Here is an 18,115-nt window from a genome sequence, read left to right on the forward strand (position 1 = left end):
TTCTTTAATGGAAGTTCTTTTTCATGTCTCAGATGCTGGGAACTTAGTGCTGGAGACATCAAGTGGATTTATCAAGCCCCAATCTTAGCAGCTATCGGGGTAAGTTTGAAAACCTGTATAGTTTAAATAAAGAAGAAAAAGATGCATAATTAAACTACTGCTAAAACCCAGAGAAAGTTTGTCTGTCACTTTGTTTCCTAAACCTCACATTACAGCAATAGCTGTTGGGAAAGTCTGGATTGGGGATCAGACCCTTATTCATGGCTGACACTGCGATCCGTGAAGAAAGCGCATACCCTCCCTTTAATCTGCCAACATGTAGGGAAAATTCCGGGACTTCAAAATATCTATGAACATTTATAGGTTCAAGCAGTTGGGGCGGTCCTTAAACTCTTCCCCCTTTTCAGCCATTATTTTATAAAGTTCTGACCACCTGATCACCTGGTAATAGGTAGGAGGAGGGGGCAAAAATGTAATAGCAAGAGAACAGAGGAATTATCGAGAGAGAAAAATGATAGTGTGATTTATTATAAAACATTGCCTAAAGCTTTTATTTCACATACTTTTCCCAAGGAGTTAAGAGGATTCCATACTCTTTTGGACTGTCTAGTCCAAAAAAGACTAGAGTTGGCAGTCATATTGCATGGGACTTATCTGCCTGTATATTATGTCTGTGTTACAAAAGAAAACAAAATCACACACTTTGTGTCTAACAAAACTCACCAAAATGCTCAATATTCTGTAATAACCTAAATGGGAAAAGAATTTGAAAAAGAATAGATACATGTATATGTATAACTGAATCACTTTGCTCTGCACCTGAAACTAACAACATTGTTAATCAACTATGCTCCAATATAAAATAAAAATTAAAAAAGAAAAAAGAAATGTTTACTCTTGACCTTCCCTGAAGAGTTTATGGTATTAGCTTCTCTGTGGTTTGATGAAGAAATTATACCACCTTGTGTTTTCCTGGTTTTCATGTATTAACCCAAGATTATATACATCTTTAAAAAAGGACTGATGTCCCAATATTAAATGTTAAATAATTTGAAAGTAATATAGCAGCCTGATTTTTTTCTGTCTATTTTTTCATTGAAGTATAGTTGATTTACAATGTTGTGTTAGTTTCAGGTGTACAGCAAAGTGATTCAGTAATACATATCTATCTATATCTATCTGTCTATCTAGCTATCTATCTATTCTTTTTCAGATTCTTTTCCATTATCGTTTATTACAAGATATTGAATATAGTTCCCTGTGCTATACAGTAGGTCCTTGTTGTTTATCCATTATATATATAGTAGTGTGTATATGTTAATCCCAAACTCCTAATTTATGCGCCCCCCAACCTTTCCCTTTTGGTAACCATAAGTTTGTTTCTATGCCTGTAAGTCTATTTCAGTTTTGTAAATATTTTCATTTGTATCATTTTTTTAGATTCCACGTATAAGTGATATCCTATGATACTTGTCTTTCTCTGTCTGACTTACTTCACTTAGTATGACAATCTCTAGGTCCATCCATGTTGCTGCAAATGGCATTATTTCATTCTTTTATATGGCTGAATAGTATTCCATTGTGTGTGTGTATACATATATATGTATACACACACATATAATATATATATATATATATATATATATGTATACACACACAACACATCTTCTTTATCCATTCATCTATTGATGGACATTTAGGTTGCTTCCATGTCTTGGCTGTTGTAAATAGTAGCAGCCTGATTTTTAACCAATTTTTTCAGTGTTTCTTTGTTCTCCAGTTTCTTACTTTTCTCATTTTGTTTTCTTTTGGACAAGGTGTGTCAGCATGTTGGCATGATGGATCCAGATGTACAGCCATTAATGTGGTTGAGGTTTTGTAAGATCTATCCAGATAGTCAGGTAAAAGCTTATTTATTCATAGGAAAAATGCAGATAGCAAGGTAGAAGAGATTGAAGAGGAATCTTCACTTCAGAAGCTCATTGCTGTAAATATATAGAGGGGAAAATAAAGTACCGAAGTTTTAGAGAAGCCAGTTTGTACCCTTGTTACAGCAGCCTGTTATCAAATTAGACCCGATTCTAAGTCTTAGGGGAAGCTCAAAAATGGATTGTGGAAATGAACATATCTACAAAACAAAAACAGACTCACAAACATACAGAACAGACTTGTGGTTGCCAAGGGGGAGGGGGTGGGGGAGGGAAGGATTGGGAGTTTGGGATTAACAGATGCAAACTATTGTATATAGGATGGATAAACAACAAGGTGCCTACTGTATAGCCCAGGGAACTATATTCAACATCTTATGATAAACCATAATGGATAAGAATATGAAAAAGAAGATATATGTATAACTGAGTCACTTTGCTATACAGCAGAAATTAACACAACATTGTAAATCAACTACAATAAAATTTTTAAAAATGGGTTGTGGATAAATGAATGAATGACTTCAGTTTAGAAACTCATTAATTTTAATGAAGTGCTGCTGTATTAATGTAGTGATAAACCATCCCATCAAACCTAGTGATAAACTATATCCCTGAGAGATTATCAATAAACTTAAAGAAGATAATTAACTTTATAAATTAACTGGGGTTTACTACTCTGATTTCCCTTTTATGCACTGATGTGCTAACTTGTCTGCATTTCCAGGCCTTTAACTTTCTTTTCTCTCTCTTCCTCCTTTATTATGTTTGCTCCTCCATCTCTTACTACCATCTTTTTAAAGGGATAACCCATGTCTTAATACTTTTTGTGTCTTCAGTGCCTTGTACTTGAATTGATAAATAAGAGGTAATTAAATATTATAAAAATGAGGCAAATTTAAGAACATTAAGTTTGTGTTTTCATTTGATGAAAAGGAAGGGCTTATTAAAATCCAAGGGATCTTTGTAAAATTACTAGGAATTGAAGCAAAGAACAGTGGAGAGAAAAGTAAATCATAGGACCTTTTTCACTGAAATAGTTGATTTTTATCCAAAGCTTTGTTGTTTATTTACAGATCTTAGATACTTACATCAGCAGTGTGGATGAGAAGTTTATTTGCTGAGGTTTCTAAATTGCAATGTGAAACAGTACAGTTAGGTGATTATAGAGGTTCTGAAAGATTCACCATTGATGAAAGAGAACCAGAAATGATGGTACACTCAATAAATTTTGAAGGAAACTTAGGTGGGATGCCATTTTCGTCTTCTAGAACTAATATTATGAGCAATGCAAAGCAAGAATTCTTAAATATTTTTCCAATATTACAACATCCATTTAATCTCAAAAATCAGAGAAGAGATTCAAGAGCACCTTTCTGTTCACTTAAAGTTATATTTTTGTTTCTTTATTACAATTCAGGGTTATCTCAGTTCCTCTTAAGGTTTCCTCACTTTACTGTGGAAACAGCCTATATGGGATGTGGTGCACCTGGAGCCCTGGTCTCAGCACCTGGAGTGTAGTACTCCTTCCTCTGAGCTCTTCTGTGTCCTGAAGCCAGGAAGAATGATACTAATAATAACAACATACACAGCAAAGTGCTTACCACCATTGGGCACTGTTTTAAACACTTCATTTACATTGATTGATCTAATCCTCCCAATAACTCTAAATGAGGAAACTGCCCAAGGTCACTCAGCTAGTAAGTGGTGGAGCTCAGATTCTAATTTCAGGGTCAATGTCCCTACCTAGTGAGCTCACAGTAAATAATGTGAGCTCTTATAATAAAAAGCTTACATCCCGCACTTATAATAAAAGCCAACATCCCTGATAGTCCAGAGGAGACCCTGTCACTCATGCCTGCACCCTTTATGCTCTCTGCCTTAGCCTCGTTTCCCTTTCGGTTCCTTGAACTTCTCCATGGCTGCCCCTCTCAAGACTATTCTTCATTTTGCCCTGTACCCCTGGAAGGCTGGGATATGCTTCCTTCTACTCCTCCCTTTAAATGTCACTTCTTCATTGTGGCTTCCTTGTTGCCCCCAATCAAAATTAGGTCACCTATCATAATCCGCAGAGCACGGTGAGGTTTTTATTTCTCAAGATCATCATCAAGTATAATGCTTCTGATTGTTTGTTGAATGTCCATCTTGCCCACTAAACTGAAAGGCTTTTGTGAACAAGAACCATATTTTTCTCAACTTCTATATTCTAATGCCTTGTAATTTTCCTGGCACAGAGTGGACTCTCAATAAACACTTGCTGAAAAAATAAAACATGCATACAAAGTAAATATTCTGGGACACGGTAAGAGGGAAGAAGTGAAATAAGAGCAGAAAGCCAGTATAATTACAGAACTTTTGAGTCCATTTTACGCAACCTTTTTATTTTCTAGAGAAGGAAACTAAAGCCCACACAGATAAAGGTCACACAGCCAGTGTAACAAAACAAAGACTATAACCTGCATTTTTGGACCATGTTCTTTTCACTTACATTCCAAAGCATGTCAGAATTTTTTCTTGAAGTTATGGGAAAATAATCTTTTCAATTTTATGGCTACATTTATAATTTTTTATATGTTAACTTTAGAATAAAAGTTTGTTTGTTTTTTAGTCTTGCATTTCGTAGTATGGATGAGTGTTCATAGGTTCTAACTTGAAGAAGTCGTATCAAGAGAATTGAATTTCAGAGATAATGACAGACTTTAGTACAAATTTGGAAGGAACAACTTGATTTTGGAATCATAGAATCTAAAATTGTAGCACGATGGTTTTCTGTGTTTTGTTCATATGTGGTAAAATTATGTTTAAGAGAATTAGGGTCATTTGAAACATTAATTTTTGTTCTGAAAATAAATGTCTCTAAATATAATTAATTATTCACCCTCAACAGCTTGCTGTTGATTTGAAGATGATTTTAAGTTCTATATAGCATTAAAATATGAAAGGAATGGGCTTCCCTCGTGGTGCAGCGGTTAAGAATCTGCCTGCCTAGGGGACATGGGTTCGATCCCTGGTCCGTGAAGATCACAGATGCTGTGGAGCAACTAAGCCCGTGCACCACAACTACTGAGCCCGCGTGCCACAAATTCTGAAGCCCGCATGCCTAGAGCCTGTGCTCTGCAACAAGAGAAGCCACCACAATGAGAAGCCTGCACACCGCAACAGAAGAGTAGCCCCTGCTCACCGCAACTAGAGAAAGCCTGTGGCAGCAATGAAGACCCAACGCATCCAAAAATAAATTTATTAAAAAAATATGAAAGGAATATTTCCTAATTGACAACGGGACATGAAGCATTGTTTTGGTCCTGGGCCTCCCAGAGCAGCATTAGGAGGAACAGTGTGCTTGGCCCACAGAGCAGGAGAAGCCACAGGCAGGGCAGAATGGATTAGAAGTGGTGAAGGTGAAGTTGGCAGAGGTGATAAATCCCGACCAAGCGGGACACTGCCCCCTGACACCCGAGAACCTACATTTTCACTGGTGTCAACCAGAAGAGACTATAATAGCTGAAGAGAAATAAAACCACAGACATAAAAATACAGATTGTAAAATTGAGCAGATTTGCTCATGAGCATTTACAAGATGGTCTTTGAAGAGGCCAGTAATATGGGGTGGAGAGAGCTTTGGTCTTAGTAGAAATCTGAGATCTTGGATTTACAGGTTAGGGAAAAGAAAAACAGAAACTCTGTGGTATTTGTCTTTACTTGTTTCCTTCATCCTGTATTAGTCGGCTTCATCCCTCCATCCTTTCATTCATCATCCTCTGATGTGTGATCAAATGGTCTTTCTAGTCCCTGCTCAATTTGATTTTCACCAAAATGTCTTTTCTTTTGTCCCTTGACAGAGTTAAATCTCTTTCTATTTATCATTTGATGAATAAATATTTTGGAGTGCATTTTTTGCTTCATGTTTTATCTCAAAACGTTTTCTTCATTAACCCTCAAACAACTTTGAGATTGGTATTTTCATTATTCTTAGTTTGAGTCCAAGAGCAGTTATGCAACTAGCTTAGGTATATACATTTAGAAAGTGCTGTAGTCGGAGTCAGGTTCGGGCAGTGTAGTTCCAGAGCCCACAGTTATCCCTGTTTGTGGTAATTGAATTTAAGTTCTGCCAGTGTTTGCCAGGGTGGGAGCACATACCCTCGTGCATACGTGCAAGGTTATTTAGTAAAATCACTTAACATTGAGAATACTGGTCCCTCTCCAACCCTTCTGAACACATCTTGGAGGTCTCATTTTGATACTGGTCTTTAACACTTTTCTAATGTGTGTGGTGTCTTCCTTTGGGGGATGGAGGTGGGGGACAGGCAACCCAGTCTAGGTAAAATTTCATATGACTTATTTCCATTGTATTTTTACAGTTGCCTCTTGCTTGTAGCAGCTTCTATTGGTTTTCCACTGATGGTAATGATATGAAATTTAAATAATTTAATAAAAGTGGATTGCTTGAAGAAGGGTATTAAGTAAATAATAGTAGATGAATAATATTGATATGGCCAAAATCATGGTGGTGACACCCTAAGCCACTTGGAAAACGCTGAACTAGATCAGTTCCTTTGACAATGAAATTTGGAGTTACTGAAAAAGGCCTGACCAGTGTAACCAGTGAGTGTCCACATGGTTGTGGGAGGTCAGATATGTGTCATGTGTTCAGGAACGTTAAGGGTATAAATGGACAGGTCATGTTTTCTGTGGCTGGAAGGATGGGTGCATCTGTGGAAAATGCAAGAGATCAGACTGGAAGTGGATGGGGGTTGAATCATGATTGGACTCGTATTCTGTGCTATAAGGACATTGGAATTTTCCTTAAAATTATAAGACATTGAAAGATTTTAAGCAGGATAGTGATCTGATTGGAGTTGGGTTTTGGCCTTATGGGGATGATGCCCCAGGCACAAGATGCTCCTAACCCTGGAGATGCTGCAGAGAAAATCTGTTCACCGCAAGCTCCCAAGATGAAGAAGGATAGGCTGAGTCAAGCAAACTCGGTATTCTTCCCACATTCACTCATCAAATACTTCAACCCATCTTCTCCAGGGATGGAGACAGTATGGGGGACTAAGGAGCACAGACATGCACATCAGTTGAGCTGCCTTCCCTGGAAGGAAAAATCAGGAACGGGGATTAAATGAACTAGTCTGGAGGTATGGCAATCTATCTAAGAGAGCTATTGGCTATTCACTTTTTTAAAAAAAATTATTTATTTAGTTTTGGCTGCATTGGGTCTTCATTGCTGCACATGGGCTTTCTCTAGTTGCAGTGAGCAGGGGCTGCTCTTTGTTGCGGTGTGCAGGCTTCTCATTGCGGTGGCTTCTCGTTGCAGAGCACAGGCTATAGCGCACAGACTTCAGTAGTTGTGGCACGTGGGCTCAGTAGTTGTGGCTCGCGGGCTGTAGAGCGCAGGTTCAGTAGTTGTGGCGCACAGGCTTAGTTGCTCCACGGCATGCGGGATCTTCCCAGACCAGGGCTCGAACCCATGTCCCCTGCATTGGCAGGTGGATTCTTAACCACTGCACCACCAGGGAAGTCCTGGCTATTCACTTTTAAGTATGTAATTCTATCTGACTGACTCTGACATCAATTATGATATTTTAAAAGTCCTCAGATTTCTGTATGAGAGGTCATTTTCTTGATGCAGGCTTCCAAAGAAAGATACAGGAATTAAAGAGTTGCATTATAATTGGAACAACCAGGACTTCCCTGTGGTCCAGTGGTTAAGACTTTGCTCTCCCAGTGCAGAGGGCCCAGGTTCGATCCCTGATGAGGGCACTAGATCCCGTATGCCACAACTGAAAGATGCCGCATGCTGCAGCTGAAGACCCCGCACGCCACAACAAAGATCCCACGTGCCACAACTAAGACCCAGCACAGCCAAATAAATAAATATTTAAAATTGGAACAACCATAAACAGTGTTAAACTAAGGTGAGCAACAAAGGGACATCAGTGCTTCAGCAGTTGGTGACCATGAGCAGGGTGACAGCAATCCATGTTTTTTTCTTCTTTTGATAGGAGTCAAGCCCATATCTTCAATTCATATAAATCCATTCCTTTGGAGAGACCACAAGCTCCCAAAATATTTCTCTATACAATGTGTTGCTTCATCTTAGCTGAACTAAAATGCAAATGTGCAGTAAGAACTATTTTTTTAAAGGTGCCAAGAAAAGGTAAATATCATCAATAAAAATGTAAATGTATTACTAATTTAATTACTAATTTTAATGTATTACTATTTAATAATATATCTTTTATACTTGGAGGGTCAAAATTTCTTCCAGAGTTACTTTTCTTATAGTACATACATCTAAGCAGTGTTTATACAGTGGGAGTGGTAAAATAGAAAATCCAAGATTCAGTCTTAAACCAACCCAAAGCTTTTATTAAAGACACTGAAATTGGAAATCAGGGCCAGTCACTCGCGGAGATGTTAGAATTTATGTACTTGTTTTTCTATAGGCAGTAGTTCATTTTCTGGTAACTCCTCAAAAGTAATCCATAGAATCAAAAAATGTCCATGTTGGGAAGCATTCTGGTGGGGGGCTCTTGCCTGATGTTAATCTGGCAACACTATTGCAGAGATTTTTGAGCTTTAAATGACCCTACAGAGAACTGATAACTGTGAGAGTTTATAGTTTGCTTTATATATGTTGATGGATTTTAGGAAAATACAGGGCAATAGTCCGTCCCTCCTTCCCTCTCCCCTCCCCTCCTTTCCTCCCTCCCTTCCTTCCTACCTTTCTCTTTCTTTTCCTTCCTTCCCTCCCTCCCTCTCCCTCCTCCCTCCCCCTTCCCTTTTTCTTTCCCTTCCTTCCTTCCTTCCTTCTTCCCTTTCTTCCTTCCTTCCTTCCTTGTTATTGGTATATTTGCTTGTTTTTAGATGTCTACCATGGCTTACAGCACCACTGTGTACCCAAGCTAAGGACTAATGTCTGTGGTCAACAAGTAGTTTGTGGTGTTTGTCATGGGCTTGCTCATTCTATGGATAACGATCTAATTTGAATGACTAACTAAGTAGTGGCCCCTGAGGAGACTGCATGCTACTCAGAGTGCATTAAATGGAGAGCTCCAGACTTTCAATTTTTTTCTTATATATGTTTTGTTCCATGTAACTGTCAAAGGATATCTCAGGGAATTCTGGCAGATGGAATAAGATGGTACTTCTAATAAATTCCTTTAAGAAGAATTCTAAAGTGATATGTTTAAAAATTCATATCCAGTGCATTTTATAAAATATGAAAAGAAGGGGACAAACAGAACATAAGCTTCTCAGCTGCTGTTGAGTCAGTGATTCATTTCTGCCCAGTTGTTATTAAAGGAGGCTCGATCATGAAGCACAAGAAGGGAGCATGAGAGGGATGACTGGTAAGGGAGAAGTTTTAAGTAAAATGGATAAAATTTAATCTCTGATCTTTGATGGAATTACAAATACAATTTTTTTTTTTTTTTACCCGGAGGAAAATCTCTGCTCCATAATCTCTTTCCTTTTCTAAATCAGTCAACTATAGAACCTTGAGTGAAATTAAAGCTCTAGCATTTACCCCTAAGTTATAAATTGAATTCCAACGGATAAGAAGTGAACTACATATTTTGTCTTCATATCTATTATACAGATAATCAAATTATAGTAGCTGATATAGATTAAGGAGTTTATTATCTATCATTTAAATGTTCAACATTTAGAATTGATACACATATAAACAAAGCAGAAATGTTTCTCATGTTCATGATATTGAAAAAGAAACCAATATATGGGGTGAGATGTGACGTATTTAGAGAATCTCTGAGGGCAGCTAATACATAGCATCCCTCTTTGCTGCTCAGATTCTAAATAAGTCGAGATATAAAACAAAGGAGGAGAGAGAGAAACAAAGTAAAACCCTTATAGCTGTTAGAGTCTGGGTTGGAAGTTGTGATCTTTGGTCTGTTAGCCAAGTGGGCCAGTTGAAGAACCCCATAATTAGGCAGGATCTGCCCACCCAGGCACAGATTGCTGAGGGGCAGGCTTCTAAGCCTGGAGATGCTGCAGAGAAAGTCTGCTCACTGCAAGCTCCCAAAGAAAAGAAGGATGGGCTGAGTTAAGCAAACTCAGTATTTGTCCCATTTTCACTCATCAAATACTTCAATCCATCTTCTCCAGGGTTGGAGACAGTAAGAGGGAGTAGGGAGAACAGAAGTGCACATCAGTTGACCTACCTTCCCTAGGAGGAAATATCAGGAAAGGGGAGATAGCAAATCTTCCCCATTGTGTATCCAAAGGCGTTGATGAAATTTTTAAGTGTAAATAGATAGTTTTAAATATATTTTATAACAGTGGAATTTCTTGTACATAAATTTTGACTTCTTTCTCTACTTATGTCTTTTGTGATAGACACCTAGAAGTGAAAATTCTACATTAAAGGGGGATATGCTGATTTACCTCAATATAAGTAGGGTTTAGAGAGTGCACATTTCATTCACTCATTTATTCATTCACTCATTTAACAAATCTTGATTAGACACCAAGAACATGGCAGGTGCCCTGTGAGGCAGTGGGGATGAGATGGGGGGAACAGGCATCAATTTCTCCTTAAACTTAAGCATAGTGGGTGAGACAGACATTGAAATGTGACGAGTGCTGTGGTGGGGCTGGGGTGTGGGGAATAGCTTTTGAGAAGTGACATTCAGCTTAAAGCCTGAGAATGAGCTGTCCTAGTAAGGGTGAGAGAGTGGAGGGAGTAGGGAGAATGATCCAGGCAAAGGTGATTCTAGGAGCAGTCTCTGAGATGGCCTGAGGAGCCAGAGGTTTCATGGCTGAAATTTTGACTTTGAAACTCATCTGTGGTTCACTTTGAATAAATCTTTAAAAATTTAATTGACAGAGACTCTAATGTTTATATTTGCATTATTTTAAAACCACACTTGCATAAAATTTATTCGATGTGCTACTGGCTTATTAAAACCACTCTTGCATAAAATTTATTCTATGTGCTACTGGCTTATTAACAGCTTTAAAATTTTTCCTCCAAGAAGATTACTTGAGATATGCAAGGACTCTCTAAATGATTTTTTTCTCTTTGAATGATATTTCATTTAAAATTTTTAAAAAAATCTCACGAGAATGTGTTGTTCTTTTTCATTCCATTTCCCCATATATAGAGTCATTTTTCCTTCTGCAGACTTGGATCTTTCTTTAGAGCAGGATTTTTTCTTTTATGTCTTCATTGATTTGTTCTATTTATCACTTCCTTCAGAAAGAGAAATAATCTTCATAATGACTCTGAATTCCATGCTCTCCATGTAAGCATCTATCCCTCATCACAGAAGTCTTTGTTCTTCATCCCTTCATTTGGGAAGATTCTTCGAGTGTCTTCTAAATTGCTAAATCCACTTTCCTACTCTGTTAGACCTAATGTTTAGGTTTCTAATACTGACTTTAAAACTGGGTTATAAGTTAGATTCTTTACAATCTTTTCTTAACCCATCCTGCTCTTTAAAAAATTTCTGTCTCCATCTCAATCTGCTATTAACTCAACTCTATTTTATGGGCAGTTTGGTGCAGTGGTTAAGAGTCCATGCTATGCATCCAGGCTGCATGGGACTAATTAGGGCTCTGCCGCTTGCAGGCTGTGTGATCATGCATAATTTGTGTAAGCTGTGACTCAGATTCCTCATTTGTATAATGGGGGCAATATGCCTATCTCATAGAGCTGCTGTGAAGACTAAGCGTCAATTCACCTAAAACACTTAGAATAGTAAGTAAGTAGTAAATAACTTAGTTTCTAGTTAACCTATATTCTCCTAAATTATTTATAATAATTTTTTGGAAATTCATTCAGCTGTTACTGCGTGTATCAATATGTGTGTGTGCATGTGTGTGTGTGTGTATTTTGTTTACGTATCTTTTAAGGCAGCAAGTTCTATTTTTCTTAATTCTTTCCATAATCCACTTTGCTGTCCTTTGAGTTATAAAACCAATGGACTAATTGGTGTGTGTCTTCTTTAATAAGTTTCTGGGAGTTTGCGGTATTTACTTAGTATGGTCTACTGACTTGAGTACAGAGTCCCTGGTCATGGGCATTTTAATATGGACGGAGTTTCAGTTTGGCCCATCTGAAGCCATTTGTAATTCTTTATTTTTTCCAGAAATAAGGAATGGCAAATGACAATACCCAGCTAACATTGCTTCCACAGCGCTGCCAGCTTCAGCTCCTAGCACTTGGTCCTTCACACAGTAGTTACACAGCCTCACTCCCCACTATTTTCACTCCCAGCTGCATTTGTATTGCCAGGGAGTATAGTCTTAGGGAGAGAGGAATTAATGAAGCATGAAATAAGTTTGGCCATTCAGAAAGTAGCACTCATGTGATAGACAAGTAGTAGTTTCTCACCTTCTTATTGAAAAAGATTATGTGGACATCAATCAGGTGTTGTAGTGGGTGAGGATGAATGAAAATCCTCAACTCTCATGTTTTGAATCTTTTTATCCTCCTGAAAAGAAAGTATAAGATAGTGGTTAAGAGTGACATCAGCATCATGGCAGTGTGTGGCACTCTCTTTGCCTTTCCCCTTCAGTCTACAACCAGTAAAAACATCCATAACTCAACAAAGGTGCCTTTGCTCAACACAGCAGGACATCAGAGAATCCCACACATCTAAAGGTGGGTGGGCTGAAACACATGGAAGAGGCAGAACCAGGCAGAACAGCAGAGGTGGTACCTATGATCCTGGACCCTCAGCCATGGTAACTGAGCCTGCAGCCCCAGAGAACCTGGTAATATCAGGGGAAGCAGAACATATGACTCCAGCCCTCCAACCAAAGTGGTGCCCCTGGCCAAAGAGATCCAGGCAACAGTGACAGTGGGCCTATGACCTTGTCCTTCCAGTTATGGAGATGCCTATTACTCTGGATCCCCCTGCCTGCCCCTATCCACAGTGGCAGTGCCTATGAGCCTGACAACCCTGGACATGGTAAGGACACCTGGAACCCTGGCTACCTACCCTCCCCACCCTGCCGGGGGGTAGTGGAGCATGAGCCCCTGGACATAGGAGAAGTACCCACTAACCCAATGTCCCAGGTAGTGATGCCAGCAGCAGCAATGCATTAATGACCCCAGAGGCACAAGCAGCGACAACCAGGGCAATGGATGACACCTCTGACAGAGGTGGTGGAGAGTGGAAAATGCTGATGCTCAAATATAACCAGAAGCAGCTCAGATAAGTGACCAAAAACTTGTGCTATATCACCCCTACTGGAAAACAAGAGAGGCCTCTAGTTACTAATCTGTTGAATCTTTTGAATCAAGTTTTTTTTTTTTTTTTAAAAGCTTTACCTAAAGAAGAAAGGTGTCCTCTACTTCAAATATGCTGGTAGAAGAACAACTCATCAAGCTCAATGAAGAACGATGGTAACACTGTATCACAAAAAGAAAGTGACAGTTCTCCAAAAACCAAACTTAGAGCCACAGAATATTGCAATCTTACTGATAGAGTATTCAAAATAGCTGTCATAAAGAAACTCGGTGAACTAAAGGAAAATATAGGAAGGCAGTTCAATAAGCTCAGGAATAAAATTGATGAACAGAAGGAATATTTTGCCAAAGAGACTGAAACTCTAAGAAAGAACCAAAGCGAAACTCTGGACCTGAAGGACTTGATAAATGAGATGAGGAAAGCACTGGAAATAGAGCAGATGATATGGAAGAGAGACTAGTGAGCTTGAAGATAGGAATCTAGAAATGATACGGATAGAAGGAAGAGAGAATTAAAATCTTAAAAAAAGAAGACATTCTTTGAGAACTATTTGACTCTATTAGGAAGAGCAGCATTATGTTAATGGGTATACCAGAAGGAGAAGAGTGGAAGAAGGGAGGAGAAAGTTTATTTAAAGAAATAAGAGCAGAAAAATTTCCAAACCTGAGGAAGGAACTGGATATAGAAGTCCATGAAGCTGGGAGAACAACTAATTACATCAATGTGAAAAAACCTTCTCCACAACACATTATATTATAGCTGTCAAAATAAATGACAAAGAAAGAATTTTAAAGGGAGCCAGGGGAAAAGACTGGCAACCTACAAAGGAACCCCAGTTAGGATATCAGCAGATTTCTCAGCAGAAACTCTACAAGCCAAGAGAGAGTGGAATGATGTACTCAAAATATTGAAAGATAAAAACTGTCAGCCAGAAATAATCTGGCAAAGTTATCATTTAGATATGAAGGAGAAATAAAATTTCTCAGACAAACAAAAGCTGAGGGAGTGCATTCGTATCAGATTTGCCTCATAAGAAATGTTGAAAGGAGCTGTTCTTCCTAAACGAAAAGGTAAAAGTGTGCAAAACTTTGAGTAAGGTGATCAGTAGAATCAGAAACTTGCAACTCTGTATCAGAATAACACAGAGGTTAAAGGTGAAAAAAGCAGTAAAAACAACTATAGCTATTTCAAGTTGGTCACAAACTCACAACATATAAAGGGATAATTTGAGATGACAGAAACATAAAAATGGAAGAGGAAAGTACAGAAGTCATGTAGTCAAATGAAGATAAGATGCTATTGGCAGAAAAAGAACAATTTTATCTGTGAGAATTTTAAACAAACGTTATGGTAACCAGAAAGCATAAATCTAGAGCAGAGACATGAAACATAAAAAAAAGGAAACTGAGAAAATATCATAGAAAGCCACCAAACTAAAATGGCAGTCAGAAACACAAGGAAAAAGAAATAATGGAGATATAGAGCAACTAGAAAATAAAAGATAAAATGGCAGTGCTAAGTCCTCATTTATCAATAATCACCCAAAATGAAAATGGATTCAATTCACCAATCAAAAGACACAAAGTGGCCGGATGGATTAAAAAAACATGACCCAATGAAATGCTGTCTCCAGGGGACTTATGTCAGCTTTAAAGACAAACATAGACTCTAGTGAAGGGATGGAAGATGATACTCCAAGTAAATGGCAGCCAAGCAAAAGTGATGTAGCCATACTCATAGTAGACAAAATAGATTTCCAGCCAAAAGAGGTAACAAGAGACAAAGATGGACATTATATAACGATAAAGGGGATGACACCAACATGCACCTAACATATGATCACCAAAATATATAAAGAAATTAACAGACCAAAAGGAAAAAATTGACAGCAACACAGTGATAGTTGGGGACTTTAACACCCCACTTACATCAAGGGATAGATCATCCAGACAGAAACTTAACAAGCAAACAGCAGCTGTAAAACATTAGACCAGGTAGACTTAATAGATTTATACAGAACATTCCACCCAAATGTAGCAGAATACACATTCTTTTCAAGTGCACATGGAACATTTTCAAGGACAGACCAAAAGTTGGGACCCAAAACCAGTCTCAATAAATTTAAGAAGATTGAAAAAATAACAGCATCTTTTCTGATGAAACTAGAAATCAACTACAAGAAGAAAGCTGGAAAAATCATAAATATGTGGAGACTAAACAACATGCAACTGAACAAATATTGAGTCAAAGAAGAAATCAAAGTAGAAATTTAAAAATACCTTAAGACAAATGAAAGTGAAAATACAACATGCCAAAATCCATGGGATGCAGCAAAAGAGGTACAAAGAGGGACGTTTATAGCAATACAGGCCCACCTCAAGAAACAAGAAAAATCTCATATAAACAATCTAACTTTACACCTAAATGAACTAGAAAAGAAAAACAAATGAAGCCCAAATTCAGCAGAAGGAAGGAGATACTAAACATTAGAGTGGAAAGAAATGAATAGAAACTAAAAAGATAACAGAAGAGATTAATGAACCTAAGAGCTGTTTCTTTGAAAATGTTAAAAAAAAATTAACAAATCTTTAGCTAGATTCACTTAGAAAAAGAGAGAAGGCTCTGATAAATAAAATCACAAATGAAAGAGAAGAAATAATAGTGGATATCACAGAAATGCAAAGGATTAAAATAGAATATTATGAACAGGTATATGCCAACAAATCGGACAATATAGAATAAATGGACAAATTTTTAGAATTATACAACCTTTCAAGGCTGAATCATGAATAAATAGGAAAATTGTAATAGACTGATCACTATTAAGGAGATTGAAACAGTAATCAAAACCTCCCCCAAATCAAAAGTCCAGAACCAGATGGTTTCACAGGTGAAATCTAGCAAACACTCAGAAGATTTATTACCTATCCTCTCAAGCTCTTCCAAAATATTGAAGAGGAGAGAATGCTTTCTAACTCATTTTATGAGGACAACATTACCCTGACACCAAGGACAACACACAAAAACAAAACTTACACGCCAATATCTTTGATGAACATAGATGCAAAAATCCTCAACAAAGTATTAGCAAGCTGAATACAATAGTACATTAAGATTATCATATCTTATAATCAAGTGAGATTTATTCCAGGGATTCAAGGATGATTCAATGGCTGCAAATCAATCATGATACACCACATTAACAAAATAAAAGATAAAAATCATATGATCATCTCAGTAGATGCAGAAAAAGCAACTGATAAGATTCAACACCCATTTATGATAAAAATTCTCAATAAAATGAGTATAAAAGGAGCATACCTCAACATAATAAAGACCATATATGACAACATCATAATCCCAGCTAACACATTCAACAGGGAAGAACTGGAAGCTATCTAAGATCAGGAGCAAGACAAGGATGCTCACTCTTACCACTTTTATTCAACATAGTATTGGAAGTCCTAGTCAGAGGAATTAGGCAAGAAAAAGAAATAAAAGGCATCCAAATTAAAAAGGAAGAAGTCAAACTGATGCTACTTGCAGATGACATGATTTTATATATAAAAACCCCTGAAGATTCCACAAAAAACCCTGTTAGAACTAATAAACAAATTCAGTACAGTTGCAGGATACAAATCAACACACAAAAATCTGTTGCATTTCTATACACTAACAATGGACTAGTAGAAAGAGAAATTAAGAAAACAATCCCATTTACAATTGCAACAAAAAGAATAAAATACCTAGGAATAAATTTAACCAAGGAGGTGAAAAACATGTACACTGAAAACTATAAGACAACCTGAAAGAAACTGAAGGCTATGCAAAGAAATGGAAAGATGTTCTATGCTCATGGATTGGAAGAAGTAACATTGTTAAAATGTCTACATTACCTAAAGCAATATACATATTCAGTGCAATACCCATCAAAATCCCAAGGACATTGTTCAAAGAACTAGAATATAAAAATCCAAATATTTGTATAGAGCCACAAAAGATCCCTGAATAGCCAAAGAAATCCCAAGAGAAAAGAACAAAGCTGGTTATGTCACACTCCCTGATTTCAAACTGTATTACAAAGCTATAGTAATCAAAACAGCATGGTATTGTCAGAAAAAGAGTCACACAGATAAATGGAACAGAATTGAGAGACCAGCAATAAAACCACACATATATGGACAATTAATTTAAAACAAAGGGGCAAAGAATATACAATGGAAAAGGATGGTCTTTTCAATAAATGGTGTTGGGAAAACTGAACAGCCACATGCAAAAGAATGAAAGTGGACCACTATCTCACACAACACACAAAAATCAACTCGAAATGGATTAGACTTAAATGTAAGACCTGAAACCACAAACTCCTAGAAGAAAATATATGCAATATACTCTTTGGCATTGGTCTTAGCAATATCTTTCTGAATATGTGTCCTCAGGCAAGGGAAACAAAAGCAAAAATAAACAAATGGGACTACAGCAAACTATAAAGCTTCTGTATAGCAAAGGAAACTATCAACAATAAAAAAGACAACCTACCAAATGGGAGAAGATATTTGCAAATCATGTACCCAATAATGGGATTAATATCCAAAATATATAAAGAACTTGCACAACTCAACAACAAAACTTGGGTAGAGGAGCTGAATAGACATACAGAGCAAACGAGCACACTAAAAGATGTTGAATATCACTAATTATTTGGTAAATGCAAATTAAAACCACAATGAGATATCATTCCATGCCCATTGGAATGGCTATTATCAAGAAAAATGAGAAATAACGAGTGTTGGAGAGGATGTGGAGAAAAGAGAACTCTACATATTGTTGGTGGGAATGTGAATTGGTGTAGCTACTATGGAAAACAATATAGAGATTCCTCAGAAAATTAAGAACAGAACTACCATATGACCTAGCTATTCCACTTCTAGGTATTTACATGAAGAATACAAAGACACTAAT

At 37.3% G+C, this 18,115-nt stretch overlaps 1 protein-coding gene across 2 annotated transcripts in view; it reads left to right on the forward strand.

Moving 5' to 3' along the window:
• PTH2R (parathyroid hormone 2 receptor) overlaps nucleotides 1–18,115 on the forward strand; it is a 105,638-nt gene that overhangs the window by 77,260 nt on the left and 10,263 nt on the right. For both annotated transcript variants that reach the window (XM_065880209.1, XM_065880210.1), the window contains one exon: nucleotides 33–99. In XM_065880209.1, coding sequence (XP_065736281.1) covers nucleotides 33–99 — 67 coding nt within the window. The remainder of the gene's footprint in view (nucleotides 1–32; nucleotides 100–18,115) is intronic.

Source organism: Phocoena phocoena, chromosome 7, assembly GCF_963924675.1.
Source record: "Phocoena phocoena chromosome 7, mPhoPho1.1, whole genome shotgun sequence".
NCBI lineage: Eukaryota > Metazoa > Chordata > Mammalia > Artiodactyla > Phocoenidae > Phocoena > Phocoena phocoena.